The 18696-nt window shown below is 35.2% G+C and overlaps 1 protein-coding gene across 1 annotated transcript in view; it reads left to right on the top strand.

The window, feature by feature from the left end:
* Positions 1-16632, top strand: part of LOC144437114 (rhophilin-2-like) — a 36449-nt gene extending 19817 nt beyond the window's left edge. Inside the window, exons 3-14 of the mRNA XM_078125968.1 lie at positions 2247-2451; positions 3779-3856; positions 4438-4562; positions 5217-5325; positions 5930-6079; positions 6635-6730; positions 7102-7258; positions 7773-7889; positions 8625-8819; positions 9815-9891; positions 13931-14077; positions 14418-16632. Coding sequence (XP_077982094.1) covers positions 2247-2451; positions 3779-3856; positions 4438-4562; positions 5217-5325; positions 5930-6079; positions 6635-6730; positions 7102-7258; positions 7773-7889; positions 8625-8819; positions 9815-9891; positions 13931-14077; positions 14418-14801 — 1840 coding nt within the window. The 3' untranslated portion in view covers positions 14802-16632. The remainder of the gene's footprint in view (positions 1-2246; positions 2452-3778; positions 3857-4437; positions 4563-5216; positions 5326-5929; positions 6080-6634; positions 6731-7101; positions 7259-7772; positions 7890-8624; positions 8820-9814; positions 9892-13930; positions 14078-14417) is intronic.
* The last annotated feature ends 2064 nt before the right edge of the window (positions 16633-18696 follow it).

The following is an 18696-nucleotide window of genomic DNA, read 5'->3' as shown; positions in this document are numbered from 1 at the left end:
TTTTTATAACCAACAATGAAGAAGGGTTATAAAATTTGATAGCGTGTCAGAGGAAGGTCTGCCCTGTGTTTAACAATTTAATTCTGAAGTGGAATTCCCGAAATTCTTAAATTTTGTGATGCCTACTTCTGACTTCAATAGTCTAGCTGCTAGACCCTTGGGCAATTCTACTCATTTTAAAAGTGGTCACTGAGATCACACAATGACAAAGGTAATGTCGAGGGTTTGAGCTGTGCACCAGACAGACTGTCATCCTTGGCTTTTGTTCAACACCCTTCGGAGTGAAGATTCAAGGTCTTACTACAAGACTTACTTCTGAATCCAAATATGTTGTTGATTCGAAAGTATAATCTTTGATCTTTTAAAGGTGCACTATCTGTAACTGGAGTATTTGTGATCAGACAACAAACAAATGTATTCACTGAAAATTGTTTAATTAAAATACCAATAATTACATGTAGACATTGTACGTTATTAATTAGAGATCAATTTTATCCATAATAAGGAGTGCAGGAACAGCTTGAAATTAGGATCACAGTTGATTTTTGGATGCGAGTTATTTTGTACATACATCAGTATTACATGTGAATGTATATACAGGTACAAAAAATACATTTAGTTTACATTTACGAGTGACACAATATTGTTCACACAAATCATACATGTATTATATCTAATGAAACAGTTTCAAAACAATGTTCAAGTTGCAGCTAAAGTGTTACGAGCTGTTGTTATACCATTGCGTGCATCTTGTGGCAACAAGAATACATGCACCCTTCCCCCAGATACCAGTATAATAATTAATAGAGTAGAAATTCATTCTTGCTAGTATGGAGGATAGTACATTCCTATATTATGCCATCATGTATGGGGAGCTCTGTTAGCTGTGTCCAGTCATTGAACCTAGCTCAACTAGAACATTCCATGGTAATTCAGTCATACATTACATACGTATACTTAACAATTCAAACACATGTTGAACACATCAATTGTACATGTCTTGGTAAATGAAACCACCACTCAGAGTTGATAGAACTCTATATCATGCATGGGTATACGTATGAATGAAGCTGTGACCATTTATCAAGTCAGTGGCTTTACAAGCACTGGCAGTTGATGGTACTCAGGAACTGAATGAGTGTCTACCAAGAGAGAAATGTGTTTGTTTCTACACACATGGTCAGACATGAGAAATGTGACGTGTTCTGCATGGTTAGGTCAATAGAAGGCATACTTGCCCTGATAAATTGAAAACAAATATATGACTGTTTTGATATACAGTGTGCAATTTGCAAGTCTTATTTGTGAAAGTTATTGCATATGTGTGAAGCCCATTGAAATAATGAAAGCCCTAAGATTGATACCACACTTTTACCACACTTCTGGTTATTAAAGGGGCACAAGCTGATATATTTTGGGTTATAATTTTTTCTGCATATTAATTACAGTATTGCTTCATCACCACTTGCAATTGAATGAACTCAAACCCGGTATTAGCATATACCGGTATGTACCTTATAAATGATCCGATGACATAATTTATTATACATTTCAAAAATGTCTAGGAACTTCCCACTCTGCAATCAACCGTTCTAACAATGTCAGGAAGACAATTATAATGTCATAGAAGGAATTCTTCCATATTAACATTATACCAGAATACTTAAAATTTAATCAAACTTTTTATGTAAGTTTTGTCACTTGAGTAAAAAGCTGATAAACTCAGATTGTGCCACTTTAATATTATTCGTATGGGCTTAATCACATACATTGGGATTTGCAATTATAATGACAGTCATACTCAGATAAGCTATGTAACATCCAGTGCTAGCATTTTGATACTGTGTGTATTCACTCAATTTGGTAGTCAATGACAATTCAAACTTGATGTTGGACTGAGTGACAGATCAGCCATTGTGGGCATATACAAATTTATGTACATGTTTGTAGTCTAATCTCCCTTTCCCTAATTAGGGGAGACTGATAATCCAGGAATGATGACATCATTACATCACAGTGTAACTTGACGTTAGATAAATTACTGGGGGTGAGGGGAGCCTGAGGGAAAAGGGTCATTTTCAGTTCACAGCTTATCAAAAAATGCCCCCAAAAATTGATCATCCATCCATCATGAAAAGCTTGCATGGAATACATATTCACTCAAAAATTGCACACACACACACACAAAAAAAGATCATCCCTTTTCTTGTGATTCTAAATGTTTTGTTTTTGTGTTTGTTTTACAGGGCAGCATCCAACAAAAAGTTAAAGGAACAGGTAGCCTTAGAACTTAGCTTTGTCAACTCAAATTTACAATTGTTGAAAGAGGAGCTGGAAGAGTTGAACAGTGATGTAGAAGCTTACCAGACTGACAGCCTCACGTCGAGTGTACCCATGATTCCGCTGGGTCTCAAAGAAACCAAAGATGTAGACTTTACTATACCATTCAAGGTGAGTATTGCATTGTGGGAAGAAAGGGCAGGTCACTCCTTGAGGTTTGTATTATTGTGGATTTAAGTGATGTCCATAAAAATAGAAAGAAAAGAGATAAAAGATGACAACATGTAATAACTACATTGTATTTCCCAAGTAAGGGGAGGGGGGGGGGAATTGGGGTAAGAGTCCAAATTAGAAAGGAGAGAGGAGTTGAAAGCGAGCAGGCAGAGAACGTGCAAGAGAAAGATAGATATTTATGAACTTTTTGTGAAACGCTGCCAAGCTATAAATCTAGTCAGATAGTGCAGCTGTTTTTGTATTCAATTTCTTCGATGAGAAATGAAAAATGGAAACAGCTAGAGGGCTGACAGCGCAGAAATCAAAAAATGGTTGAACGAATATTATAAAGTCATTTGGAAAGCAGACAGAGACATGTAGACATACATAGATACTGAAAGACAAGTGACAGTAAGATCTTTCAGTAACTGAAAACAATATTCAAGTTTTGATTTTGGATATCGCAAATATTATATCGCTTTCGTTTCCAATGATTCTAATTAGGTATGTGTTGGTTGCGACTTGAAAAACCTCAAAAACAGAATTATGACTCATTTGAAAAAAATGTAGACCACTTAGAAGCTTTGTGTCATATATCACTGCTATCATTACAAGCAGTAAGAGTATCTACTTGTACAGAAATGGCTTCCGTCTGTGGAATTCAACATACTTATCTGTAATCTTGTGATAATTGGGTTGTATTTTGTCATGTTGGTTGAAAACTGTAATGTGCAACCCTTTTGTGTTGGTAAAAAATGTTACCAGAATTTCACTTGTCATAATATTACTAACATTCTCTCTACTGGGGGAGGGGGAGGGGGAGGGTGTACGCAAATAATTAATTACAAGTTGAGCAAAAGAAAATTCACCCCCTTCAAGAACGGAAAAATATTTTCGCTATCAGGATTCATTTTATCTAAAATCTGTTCAAAGTTATAATTTTCAACAAACATGTAAAAGAACTATATATATCAAACATTTTATTGTACATGCACATTAATTGAATGTATCCAAAATGTTGTACAATGTGCAAACCACCATTAGTATTAATGAAACTACTTCCTCTACGATTTGTAAATTGTACATTTTAGGCTTAAAATATAGAGGATTATTAAATTCATAGTTTGTACTTTTTTTCTTTCATTATTATATTTCATAACCCACCTGCCCATCTTTAAATGGGAACACCCCTCCAGGAAACAGATCAGATAAACAGATCAGATAAACTGTCAGTGGCTCACCTTAAATCTAAAATTACCAACTTGTTGTTGTTGTTGTCTTACAGGATTTTATTTTAGAACATTACAGTGAAGATCAAGAATCATATGAAAAAGAAATTAAAGATCTTATGGCTTTGAGACAGGTAGATATGATGTATATTCCTTTATGTTAATTTTTGAACTCATAATAAGATAAGGTCAAAGTTCAAAATCGGTCTATTTTATACCACATATTACTGAAATATTGTGGCATGTACACATTGTACTGATAAATGTTGTTTGTCGTAGAAATCTACAATTTTTACAAGAGTTAACGTATGACACTTAGTTAAATGAGTGGTTAGTGGTCTGAAAATCATCTACTTGCAAATGCACAAATCTTCATAGAAGACACATCCCCCAACATCGAATGTACTTGACGTGAAGGTAATTTGAGTTATACCACAGTCTGGGTTCAATCACTACAAATATCCTGTGAACACGTTATCAATTAAATATGCAAAATTATCATTTCTGTCTGGAGTTGATCTGTAAAATTTGAAAGGTTGACACGATATATTTCAAATCATAAACATATTGTGTACCCCTTGGTTCACAAAGTTAGTAGAGGACTAGACGCTTGCGCATCATAGTATACTCATAAATATCACAAACTATATATGAATGAGTTTCTTATCAAAACAATATTGTCTGGATATTTATTTTTCCTGTCTTTTTTTTTCAGGCCATGAGAACACCGAAGAGAAATGAAGAAGGGCTAGACTTATTATATGAATATTACAATCAACTTTACTTCATAGAAAATAGATTCTTTCCCACAGATAGGCATTTAGGTATATATTTCCACTGGTAAGTAGTTTCCAATCATTTACTTCTTAGATTAAGTTACATCTCTAAGAATGATTCTTATCAAGTTGGGAGGAAAACAGTGTACCCTCTACATGACATGCTACTGGTGCACAACAATTCCAAATCTGAATTCTGTGTGATGCATCAAGATTTGATGTTACCCTATCCTAATGTGTGTAGTGTGTTTGGGTATGTACAAAGCATTCTTAGATGCATCAGATGCACGTGTACATTGTAAGTGGAGGAATCTATTTATTGTTTGCTTCCAAAGACATACAAGTTGGTTCATTCCTGTATCAGAAACACTGTGATTGGAGTCCAGTGAACACAACATTGTGTACATTTCAGTATTAGCCAATACATCATCATCAACAAACAAGCATCATCTCGCATTACGAAAAAGTCAAAACTAGGGGTCATCAGCAGGTCATATATCAAAAATTTAAAAGATACTATCAGCGATAGAACAAGCAGTACATATTCATGTTGAAGGGTACTTGCATATGTCTGATACTTGAAACGGGACAGTTATAAGTTCACCAACTTTCAGCTGACTAACCAAATAGATGTCAGTTTATCCATTGATTTTACTCAGAATGTTGATACCAGAAGAAAAGACACTTAACTAAATCAACATTGGTATTTTGTCTACAGGTACGATTCACTAACTGGTGTACCGTCAGCACAGAGGACTGCTGCGTTTGAAAAAGGAAGTGTTTTATTTAATGTAGCAGCTTTGTATACACAATTAGGAGCTAAACAGGTATGGACACACCTCATCTCTATCTTTTATTATCATGTGGGTGGTGAGCAATATCTTACTGTACAGTAGGAACCTTGGATAAAGTTGAAAGGGTCAAGTTACAAATGGGGAATATTTTGATGTATGCTTGGTTGGTAGAACATTCAACTGATATGATGTACATAGTTTTGAGCTCATCAGTTGAATTGTTCTACCAGCCAAGCATTAGCATATAGTATACCCCAGGCCTATAAATATATATCCTATGAATACATTTCAGCCCAGAACATCTGACTTGTCCCTTAGACTCTTAACTTTAAGACTGTAAAATAGCACTGTCATATTAGACCAGAAAACATATGATTTATGTCAATACAAGGTTTTTAAACTCCATACTTCCTTTTTGCAATCTGTATCATTTGGAACACTCCGTTGCTATTGACAACAGACATTTCATGAGAAATGTAACACCCCTACTCATTAGTGAATGAAATGCACATAATAAGTCATATCCAGTGTTTCCACAGGAATTATTGATATACATACTCATCTTCTTTTGGATTATATAAAGCCGTAAGAAATACTAGTCTTAATTAACTGTATTTGTATCTACTTGAATTGATAGGATCGCAGTCAGAAAGAGGGTATAGAGAAAGCCATACAAAATTTTGAAAGAGCAGCAGGTGCATTCCGCTACTTAACAGATAATTTCAGTCATGCACCCAGTATGGATATGAGTAATGCTGTCTTGAACATGCTTATATATCTCATGTTGGTAAGTATGTCTCTCTCTGTCTGGCTCTGTGTCTCAGTGCCTTAATGTACTTATAATCTCATGTTTGAAAGTGTATGTCTATCTGTCTATCAGTCTGCCTATCAGTCAGTCTGTCTGTCTGTCTGTCTGTCTGTCTGTCTATCATTATCTGTCAGGTTGTCTGTCCCTGCCAGCCTGTATGTCTATCTGTCACTCAGTCTCTCAGTCAGTATGTTTGTCTATCTGTGAGGCTGTCAGTCTGTCAGTGTATGTGTCTTTGTCTGCCTGTCTTTCCATCTGTCTGTTAGTCAGACTGAGAAAGACTCTGAAGCTGTCTGTCTGTCAGGCAGCCTATCTGTCAGGCTGTCAGCCTGTCAGTGTATATGCCTGTCTCTGTCTGTCCATCTGTCCATCTATCTCTCTATAAGTGGTCTAAGATATGTTTTGATTCCTACAGTATATTTATTGTATACAGCAATACGACACATAGTTTTAAATCAATGATTAAAACAACACAATCATTTCCATTATAATAATAATTTCATCTCTCAAAACTTTATTTTGGTATTTTTACAGGCTCAGGTACAAGAGTGTGTATTTGAAAAGAGAATGACTGGAGGAATTGATGAAAGTTTGAAAAATTGTATTGAAGTAGGCCAGGAGGCAGCAATGGTAAGTGCCCTTTGCTATATGAAAAAAAAGAGTATGTTACAGTCTCACCTGTTGAGGGCGCTATCTACACTTATGCAGGAACTCGCGTGATCCAACTGGTTAAAATCTGATACAGTGTACACATCACAATTGCTTTTTGGCTGTTACGTTTACTGTACCCAATCAGAATCCGTCTTGAAATCTAACACCCAAATTTCAAAAATAAAGAAAGAGAACCACCAAACAATTTGTACATTTTTACAAACAAGTTTGACTATATCCAACAAGGAACATAGAGCCACATGTCATCACAAACAATATTACTAGACTGGTATGGTGTGGTATTATGCTTTCTGTTGTGTGGAATAATCTATTTTTACACCTCTTTCTAGGTTTCCAAAGCATACAGAGACGTACACAGAGCAATGAACTTGGAGTCCGTCAAAGACTACGTACCGTACTCATGGATATCATTAGCACTTGTTAAATCTGAACATTTCAAGGCACTGTCTCACTACTATGTCACAAAAGGACTTCTAGCTAAGAAAGGTAAGAATCTTGGCTTTTTTTTTTGTACAGGCACTTCATTTTACATTCAAAAAAAAAGTACCAAAAAAGTAATCATGTAATTCATTCTTACTATTTATTTGAACTACATTATATGAAATCAATCAACATGTCTATCTTATATGACATATCCTCTCAAACAGTCCTAAAACAAGTCTTCAAAATTGCTTGGTCACAGAGGACAGGTGTTATTCAAATAATTTTCCAGGAGTGTTCTACGTGCAGAATAAATTAAGGTGTGAGCATTCACAGTTGTAGAATAGAGTATGAGTAATTTGTAATCCAGATGGTGAGTGAATCATTAGAGGAAAAGTAGTGTCAGTGTTTTAAAATAATCATTTTACAAATCATATCACTTCTCAAATCTTACCTTTGATGTATTTGTATTGATAGTAATTTAGTAACCAAGATGTCCTAGAGACTTCCATCGATTTCATGTCAAAAGTGGAAACATCACTTACTTAATCTTTTTTGTTTGATGTGTTTTTATTGCTAGATAACAGTGACCAAGACGTCCTAGAGAGTATCTTTCCTAGACTTCATGTAAGAAGTGGAAACAAAGAAGATGGCACCGTTCAAATTCCTAAAACTGCAGATGCTCGAAAAAGATTAGGTAAGTATTAAAACCTGTGTACAGGTACATGTGTAGTCTTCAAGTTTCAGTGTAAGCAATCAGAAATGATCAAGTCACTGGTATTGTTTTCAAATTTATGCTTTTTGTCACATGGCTAAGTGTGCTTCAATAAATGGAATATTACAGGTACCTTTCAATATGCTGAAAATTAATCTAAGTCCCCCTTCCCCATAATTAAATGAATAATTTAAAAAAAAATTAAATTAAAAAAGAAGCCATATAAAGCCAACTTATCACCCTTTATAAGTTTATATCTCATTACCTGAAATAGCAAGTTATCTTATTCGTCAATCTGTTTTAAAATCTGATGTGGTGAAAGTGGCTATTTTTTAACCTCGATTTCCATCGTTTTGTGTCGTTTGTTTTCGATCTTTTGTTTTTCCGGGCAATAGCCCACTTCCTAGACAGAACAATAAACTCAAAAACAAACAGCACAAAGTGATTCAAATAGAGGTATATAATGACATCTAGCTGCTTTCACCACATCACATTTTAATCAGATTGCTTCTTGAGCACGCCTGCAGTAATGCATGTCTAGAGAGTTGAGCAGAAATCGTGGTAGACCCACAAAATCCAATGATCTTTATTTTTATGACGTGGTACAATACTATTTCGGATAACAAGAATTACAAACAAATCTTGTATATATATGTATATTATGTTAACCCTGAAAGTAAACAATCTTGATATTTTCCTGTTTGTTTTCTATACCAGCTAAAGCACATTTACACACAGCATTGATGGTACATGAAGAAGCCATGAGGATTCACAGGATGAGTAAAATGTTACGTAAAATTGACACACTGGGTGAGGTTCTACGACATGCACATGATAGGTCAATGGGAGATTACGCAGAAATTGACGAAGAAGATGAATTCTTTGATCTCATCAGTGTACCCGATATACAACGTAAGTTATACTTTCACTTCGTATCACTACAGTTAGTTCTTGAGATCATCCCAGGTTAGGTTTTGTCACTGTACCTAACATGTTATACTTTGACTTTGTATCACTACAGTCAGTTTTTGAGTTCTGTCTGAGTTTGACTAAATTTGGCCCTACTGAGGAGAGTGCTGTACAGTTTGACTCTACAGAACAACACAGGGTTTTCCCCAGCCATTCCACTTTCCTATTGCATAATAACACTGTTAGTGTTGTTAGTGGCCAAGCAGTCCAACCATTCTTTTCATACCACTAAGTCAGTTTTGAGCTCAGTCCAAGTTTCATTAAATTTGCCCCACTGACTGAGAAGAGTGTTGTTCAGTTTGATTCTACATAACAACTTCCCTTGGCATTTCATTTTTATACTGCCTTAACACTGTACCCATGAGAAAGGAAATAAGGTATTTTAGGTACAGTACTTGTCTGTTTAGTGAAGACTTTTTAGCTACTTACTGTATGCTGAAATAAAGCATTTGGTTGTCAATACAGGAGTGTACTGGTTGTCAGTAAGATATTTCTCTCAGACTGGTAATTGAGACCTTGTTTTTCTAAGATACACACAAACTAAAACTATTGTCACGATGTGTTGATACAACAGTGATAAGCTATTGAATGGACATTGGTTTAATTATAGTCTCAGTAGGGTGGCTCTCTGAAAGCTAGCTTGCAGTGTACTGTTTTGGGACTTCCAATGTTTACACTATGTTGATCACACAGGGTGATTGGATTCACACAACAGATGAACCGCTATCACCCAGTTGTGTAATCTACCCCATTGAAGAACAATAGTTTTAGTTTGTGTCTATCTTTGTAAACCGAAACCTCAATTACCAGAGTAGTATTCATCCTAGTCCAGTATATGTATGTAGCACTAATCAATGAGTGGTAGAACCAATATTACCTCTGTATGTTTTCGTACTATTTACTGTCTAATTTACACATTATTGTCTATTTTGTCACAGCAATGACAACTCAGAAAGCTGAAATGCCAGCACCAGACTTTAGTCGTGTCAAAGTAATGGATATATTCCACAGATTGGTAAGTTTTGGCATTTTATCGTGCTTTAAAACATGTTTTGTCATTTACATCATTAATCATTGTTAAATATCTCTGAACATGAGATTGAGTAGAGAGAATAACAGATCCATTGTACACATATTGAGAATATCAATAATGCTCTTCAAAATGCTTCACTTGAAGATGATGATTTTCTCACTACACCTACTAAATATGGTGTCGAATACTCTTTATTAGCTCCGCTGTCAGCGAAAGCTGAAAGCGTAGCTTTAGGTATAGGTGGGTATTGAGGTATAGAGAGTAGAGTGAATCATAGGTGTCCGTCAAACTTTTATATCTTCACTATCTACTCCGAAAGTGACAGTCGGAATTCTTCGATATTTGGTGTGCATGTTCCCTGGGGGGAGGCTATTCAGATTTGTTCATGCCAAGTTGATCTGTGCCATTTTCAATTTTTTATGATTTTTTTTCCAAAAATGTCATTTTCATCAACTCCTCATAAACTTTAAATCAGATTGCTTTGATATGTGGTGTGTTGATGCACAGAGGGTACCTTACTTAGATTTGTTAATTTCAAGTCAGCACGTCTTCTCTTCTATTTTTTATGATTTTTTTTTTGAAATTTGAAAAAAAAATGAATATGTTAATGAGTATAATGACCGACGCCATATTGGAAATCACTCCGCGAGACTTTAGGTAAAGTGCAACTTTTCAAAAGACACTATTGACGTCAAACAAGCAATGTAATATGTGCTATAGTCTTAATTCTACGCATTGTGCGCCCAAATGACAAATATTTGTTCGAAAAAGGGTTGTAAACTTCAAATCCAATTCTCCATCCACCCCTCGTACAGAATGGTTCATTCCAGTATATGCACCTCCCTCATGATCAAGTTTGAATGCCTGTGAACTGAAGTGTATGGGACGATTTTTGACAGAGTCAGTCGTCAATAAAAACGATAATACTCTTTCTAAAATTACCACATTTTGAAAGGGAAAGTACTTTGTGGTTCATTTATGGAGTTTTGTTTTTGTACGATCAATATTGGTGGCAAAATTACAGCGTCAAAATTGCCGATGTGGTAGTTCCGTACGGCGACAATCTCAAGTACCCGGATGTACGAGGGACTAACCCGGAAGCAAGTCGTTGCCAGCCGTACGTTACAGTGTTAGCATCGTCCGAGAAATCGCTGCGTTCAGAATGTCATTATTCACAGAATTGTTTCTTTCGAGTGAAAACCCGTCTTGAATTGTATAACTCTAACAAATGAAGACATGTCAAGTTATATTTTGAAAGTTGTATCGCTAGTTTGAGACGATTTGCTCACGTACTATCGAGGCTTGGACCTTACTCCAGTTCAGCGGGAAGTTTAGCCAGTCCGATAATTCTTTCTGGTTTAGTTTACAACACTTTTGATCACACAGATTTTGTTTTTGTGATGAAAAGAAATTTAAAAAAAGATCACTTCAACCATTTCGTTGTGTTTTCTTTATGAAAGGTAATCGAACATGAACGAGTGTTACCACTGTAACCAGGAGGGTCTATGCTGTAACGTATAGCAAGGGTTCGACATACACGTACACGCTGGTCCGCGAGTCGAGTAACTTTCTGTGATAGGTATATTAGTAGGGAGCTCAGAATTCAAACCACCGGCTATATGATGAATTCACGGTCATAGTAAAATTCATTTGATTTTTAATTTGCTATTTTGACCAACTCCGGTTGTCTATTCGCGATAAAATTACGATTAGTTTGGAAACGGGGTAGATTTTCTATGATTCCGTGTCATAAAAGCATGTGTTGTGTAGTTTTCGAAAAGCACACCCGGTGGGAAAGTCGCCCAACAGGCGATCTCGCGCCATTGCTGTACTACGTGGCACTTTATTCTGGCGGGGTGTCTCTTGAAAACGGGAATAGCGAAGGATGAGCCAATCAAGTGAGACCTTTTAAATGTAGCTAATATTATAGCCAATAAAATTAGTTGTACGATGATTTGTGTATAATAAGGGTAAGGCTGGCCTCTACACTGTACTGGCCACGTTCAACGGAAGTAAGTGAAGCTCAATCATAACAATGGTGGCTGTCAAAATCGAAGACGCGATTTGACCGTGTTGTTATTTCAGTGTGTTTATTCAGCAAGAAAACAACGTGTTCTATGTTTTTGTACTTCCTACATGATGTGATGATCGTTTTTTTACCGGTACAACTTACAGCCTACAATGAAACTGCTAACTTAGTTAGTAACACTGACACGGTACGATTCCGTGTTCCGTGTTCATGTTTTGGGGCACATTTCTAAATACGCGAAACCAGTTATTGAATGTGTAGTGGATATTGATATTCAGTTTGAAAAATTCAAATCCTGAACTTTTTTTTTGCGAACGGTTTTGTCATTTCTTAGTAATTATAGGGCCGACTGTATCACGTTTAACGTTTATGTCAACCCGGAAGTACATAGACACGAAAATAGACGAAGTGACTTGTACATGTAATTAGTAACAAAATTTTGCTGTAACTGCTGGTAACCTTCAAATTTATTTATTTTTATGTTGTAAATACATTCTAATATGCACTAAGGACAACACTATAAAGACTTGCTCCATGGGAAGGTAATTTTTTGTCTTTTAAAAATGCAATAGTTAGATCAATGTGTACCAGAAATGTTATGAGCTAGAAATAAGACCACATAACATCTTATTACTCCCCCCCCCCCCAATTAAGACAAACTACTCACAGAAAGCAACAAAAAAGAGAAGAAGCTCCAAAACATAAAAAAGAGAATAAAATTACAGTAATGAGTTGATGATGCACAAACAACTACAAAGAAATAGACAGTTCAATTACAACACACGGTTTGAAATAAATATGGGGTTTGGAAAAGTGAATTAGTTGAGCAAAAACTAAGAGAGATGAAGAGCCTAAGTGAACAAGCGAAAGCACTTAAAGATAGGACCACCAGATTTTTTGCAGGACTACTACGTTATCAATTTTACTAGTCCTGTGGGATAGTGACTTTTTTACTCCAGTGTCGAACCCTGTCAATGGCTGAGAATGACTCTCTTTCGGGTACTTGGGGATTGTCGCCGTATGGAAACTAAGATGGCGATTAATACATTTCTTCCCTATATATACATCTACTACAACTAGTACAAGTTGAATGTTGTTGACTTGGTAAATTTGTTAGAAAATTGAAATTCAAATTGCCTCAAAATTATTTTAGATCCCTAGTTTATTTCATTCATCATTAAAATTTTCCAGGGTTAAAGCTGTAAGACACTGGAATTATTTATAGCCAACCTCAAAATCCTCTTTTTTTTCTTTTTTTTGTGTGCATTTCCCAGTCATTTTTTCCCTGAGATTTTGTGCAATTTTTCATAACTGTAGATTTTTGTTATAAAATGGTGACTATGGTATAAAAGTACAATACATTACCAACTTCTGTGTAAAATGTGTTTTATAGTGAGACATCATATGAAACCACTAACCACTTTATTGCATCGCTAAAACAAAACTGCATAGTAAAGAGCTGAAGAACTGAACCACTTCTACATGTCACCAAAATAAAAAATAAAATAAAAAAACAAAACAGCGGAGCTATTCTGACCGATAGGTCGCTTGTTATTCTACCAAGTGCAAGTCAAGTTATACACATTCATACAGAAAATACAGCTTTTATACCTTGGTCATTGCGTATTCTGACAATGTTTGTCTATGTCATTGCTTCTGTGGTGCTCAACGTATGGGTCAAAATATTTTAGAAAAGCCATCATTTTCTCCACCTTTCATAAATCAATTTTGTGCAGGTATAATATTTTCCAATATTTTTCACCATTCAGCCTGAAAATACTAAAAATACTGAGGATTTGTCACTACTTGGCAGTGACTTATTGTGGTGACAACACTCATTATCTCCTCATGTTTCTTAATCTGAATTAAGAGAAATGCTGGGACGTACATAATATCAAATTATCCTAAAGTATTCTGAGTTGTGTTACCCTTTATTAGCCGTACATGTAAATATATTGTAAGTTTTCACCATGTTGTATCAATCCATCGCAGGGTCCATTGGCAATCTTCTCAGCTAAACACAGATGGACAGCTCCACGGACAGTAGAGATGGAAAGGACAGAAAATGGATTTGGCTTTACAGTGAGAGGAGACTCACCTGTAATAGTAGCTAGTTTAGACGACGATGGCTCAGCTATGGTAAGTGTAGAGACTAGATTTAAGTTTTACAGTGAGAGGAGACACTTCTGTAATGTATATAAATCACCCTCTGCAAGAGACAGACACATGTAACAATTGTATTACAATGTATACTACTCATCCTGTGCAAGAGACGGACACAAGCAACAAGTATGTCTCGTCAGACTTTTGTTTCTACACAGCTTACGTTCTTCTGCTGTATGTAGATACTCGCTTAGATGTATACCAAAATCTGTTATCAATGGAAATAGATTCTTTGGAGATTATTGCAATTACATAGTGATGTGTTTTATAGAAATCTACAAATGAAATTGATGTTTTCTTTTTTTCTCTTTTTCAGAAAAGTGGAATGAAAGAAGGGGATTTTATTGTCAAAATTGGTGACGAAGATGTGAAGTGGTCAAAGCATGAAGAAGTAGTCAAAACTATATTGAATTCACGAGGTGTCTTAAAGATGGACATTGTAACACCTCAAGGACGTGATTTCCTTCACCCCCAGGATGAACGACGTTTACGGGCATCAGGACATGCGCAGCAACAAATCACCACTGCTCCAAATGGCAATGCTGTCAATGCAAGGAATTCTATGCTTCAAGTTGATAAGGAGGCTAACAGAAAGTCAGGTATTAGGGAGTCTGGTGGCAAAAAGGGGGAAACCAAGAAGGAAAAAGAGAAGAAACGAAAAAGTGGACTGCTAGGAAAAAAAGATGCAGCATTGTGGTAGATTCAAGTGCTGATGGGAAATTTGGAGGACAGTGTGTGAACGAGGTGAAGTAACTACAATAAATGCTGATGAGAAATTAGAGGACAGTCTGTGAATGGGGTGGAACTTTTGTCGGGAGACAAATCGTACCTTACCAGTATCCATTTAGAAAAAAACTGAACAATGCTAACAACACAGGATGATCTAACTTTGTGATAGAAAAATAAGAAAAGAAAAATAAAACAGTAAAAAAAAACAGTACCCATTACGTCATAAACACAGTGTATTTTACCAAGTACATTGTTCACAGTATTTCACACTATACCCTTTGTCTTCCCATAGTAGTGGCTCAGTATTTACCTTAAACTATTTTTCCTCAACAAACAGTCCAAGAGTATTTTATCCTTTTGTAAATAGAGATTTCCATCGTTTCAAATAAATTCCCCTCCCAACTCACAAGTGAAAGTTGAAGTTTCAGTGCAGGACCCTTCCATTTGTTTGTCAACCATTCAGAAAATAACACTTTTAGTTTAGTAAGTCTTGTCAATTGGCACAGTCTGTAACTTGGTCTCCATTTTGTGGCTACATTTCCGTGACCTACAAAATGCTTTTGACTTGGATAAAACTTCTCAAGACTAATTAAAAACACAATACACTACAAGTCCGCATTTCAATAGAGGTTGTTTAAGTGGTCATATGGATGAGGATTGGGTATATATTTTGGGATTTTTAATTTTATAAAACAACTTTATCATGGCGTCCTACTTGAAAAAATCAAGTGAAACAACATATACCAAGTCTGTTTTTGTAACTCAGCATATAGCAAAAAGCTAAAAACAATTGTACGTACAATAACAAACATTTTGGACATATATTATGCTTTTGCAATGTATTGAGTTACAAACAAGGACTTGGTATATGGGGTTTTATGTAGATTTTTCAAGTAGGAACCCATGATAAAATTGTTTCATAAATTAAAAATCCAAAATAAATACCCAATCCTCATCAATATGGCCACTTTAAGTAAACAGATATAGACTAGGTATCCAAGGCTATTGCTTTTTGAAATTATTCGTAACCAATAAATTATGTCACAATCACGTTTTTTTTTCTATCGATACGTGAATTTGAGAACTACCTGTTGCTAGAAATGATTCAACATGTAACTGAGTAGTTGGAAGCAGAAGATAGCAAATATTTTGGAATAAAACAAAATTAACCACCAAAGACCAAAAAGTTAGAGACTGTGCCATCTTATCATTCAGCTTCCTTAGAAATGAACTCACCACGAATCAACTCATAAATTAACAACCCTGAATAAAACGCACTCAGTATTATTTAATATTTAAAGTAGATAGTTAGAAAAGTGATGCAAAATTTTCATCCTCTAGTACATTATATTATGTCTGTTATGAGGGTAGGCTTGCCAAAGTATATATATATATATTGAGTTGTTATTTGATGGGTGTATCTAAATTATCACAATGTATTAATACAAGTCAACGTGTACTTGTAAGGTTGTCTTATCGTGTGTTGAGTTGATAAGAGTAGAGTATTCATCTGACTGACAGGCGTTATTTGTGAAAATGTGTTTGATATTTTTTTTCAGAACTGTACTAGAAACAATGGTTTTTTTTGTATTTGATGATAGTTATATCTTTGTTCATTTCCAATCTATTTTTTTTTTATTAAAGCAGTTGAACTGAGGTTCAGTGCTGCCATATAAGCATGGTGAATATCTGTCTGTCTGTGTGTCTGTGTGTGTGTCTGTGTATGCATGTGTGTATGTCTATGCAAATGTATGTATGTGTGCATGTATCATGCATGCATGCATGCATGTATGTATGTATGTATGTATGTATGTGTGTATGTATGTGTGTGTTTGTCTGTCTCTGTGTCTGTCTGTCTGTCTCTGTGTCTGTCTGTCTGTCTGTCTGGATCTGCCTGTGTGTGCCTTTGTCTGTCTGTGTGACCAAGAATAAGGTACAAGAAACATGAAAACAATGTTGTCAAAATATCGTCAACACACACATACTACTTTTTGCCAATTGGTTTGGTTGTTGCTAGTCATATTCCCAGGATGTCAAGTTGACAGATTTATACATGGCAAGATAATCAGATCAAATGCTGTGCAATGTAGATGTGAAAAATATGGTACTAGTAGTTGGTTTAAGATTGCAAACCCAGTTGTTTTAGTAATACAACCCATAAAAAAAAAACACCGATGTATTTGCTTGCTTGTGGTAGACAGCTAGGAATGAGGCAAATTTCATGCAGTGGCGATAACTTATCAAAATATAAAATCCACATGGACCCCGGATCCTTTGCATCAAGTTTTCCTAGGTACACTTTCATTCAAGCAAACATACCGATGTTTTGTCACAAGTTGTAATATATTTGAATAGTTGTGCTGCAATACTATTGGTGATATTTTATATTATTTGCTACCATTTCTAATCAGAAAAGAATTTTTTAAAATAAAAAATGAATTTATTTCAGATTTTGTTCAGATTTTCAAATTATGGTTTTCCTTTTCAACTTACTGGCCAATGTTGTCCCATTCCTATAATGCATATTTGCTTCTTGACACAAGTAATTTCTGTGTTTCCACATTATTTTTCCAAGATGTTCATTTATTCCACGTAGTCTTTAACAAAATATTGAAAATCAGTTCCATTATATGAATGATAGGTGATTCACACTGTATGTTTTAATTTAGTTGTATGGCAAAAGAGAAGTATATTTTGTTTGTGAGATATGTTCTGCTTTTTACGTCTACAGATTCGTTTTAAAAAACGGTTCATGTTTTTGTGTGACAATATTGGTCAATGATTCCAAATATTCTTAAAGATACACAGTACCACTTGTTCAGTATCGTATTTATTTGATGTGAAAATTTTTAGTTTTGTTGACTATGTAAAATTCAAGTGAAAAAAACTGCTTTCGGGGACAATTGAACAGAAGTTTTGTGTTTCAGTAGCCAACCTGTTGACTTGAGAAAGGATATCGCTACACTATTCTGCTATCCTAACTGACATATTGAATTTTTGAACAGAAAAAATTAAAAACATTAAAATTGTCAGTTAGGGTAGTGGAATAGTGTAGTGATAGCCATTCTCAAATCTACAGGTAGGGTGGTATTTCAGTATCTTTGCTATGAATTTTAGATTCATGAATTCGTACAAATTTGTAAAGAATGTAATTTAAAGACAGACATGAGAAGAAAACAGTCTTTTCTATCGTTTTGTGATCTCAATGAATTGGCGTACAGATTCTCAAATTCTAAAATTTGTTGTTTTCCAAGTTGCTGCAAGTGTTTTCAATATTGTTCACAGAATTGTGATATATATACTGCTAAGATGTTTTGCTACATGTCAATCGTGAATTTGCAATTTTCTAGTTTATTATATTACATATGGAATGTAGAATAATGAACCTCAACGTTCTACAAAAAAACATTTAGCCTGGTTTGCTCATCTGTGTAAAAAGTCGTCTAGGAAAACGAAAGTAGTTGGAGTTGTTGCATTGACCACTTGAGGGCGCTATATTCCAACAACCTGTCGCGAGCTGTAGACTTGTTGGTAGATAGTGGTCTTCATGTCAGACATGAACATAGCTGTCAAAGAGACATCTCCACTGAAATCATTTTTGTCAAAATCAAAGTGGCTTCAAGTTTTGTACATATTATTGAAGTCCCAGAATTGTGTTTAATGTCTTATGGTGTGGATATTCTGTATTGATATTATATATGATATTTATTTTCACAATTTAATATCATTTACCTTTCATAATATATTTAACATGCCTACGTACATATTATGTATTGTTTCCTGCTCAGTCGAGTCAAAGAAGCAGTTGTAGTCATAAAAAGGTAAAGGTAAAAACTAACAAAATTTCATTTCCTGTGTCTTGTTCA

Source organism: Glandiceps talaboti, chromosome 7 (assembly GCF_964340395.1).
Source record: "Glandiceps talaboti chromosome 7, keGlaTala1.1, whole genome shotgun sequence".
NCBI lineage: Eukaryota > Metazoa > Hemichordata > Enteropneusta > Spengelidae > Glandiceps > Glandiceps talaboti.
Note: the sequence above shows the minus strand (reverse complement) of the source record. Positions and strands in the feature narration are given on the sequence as shown.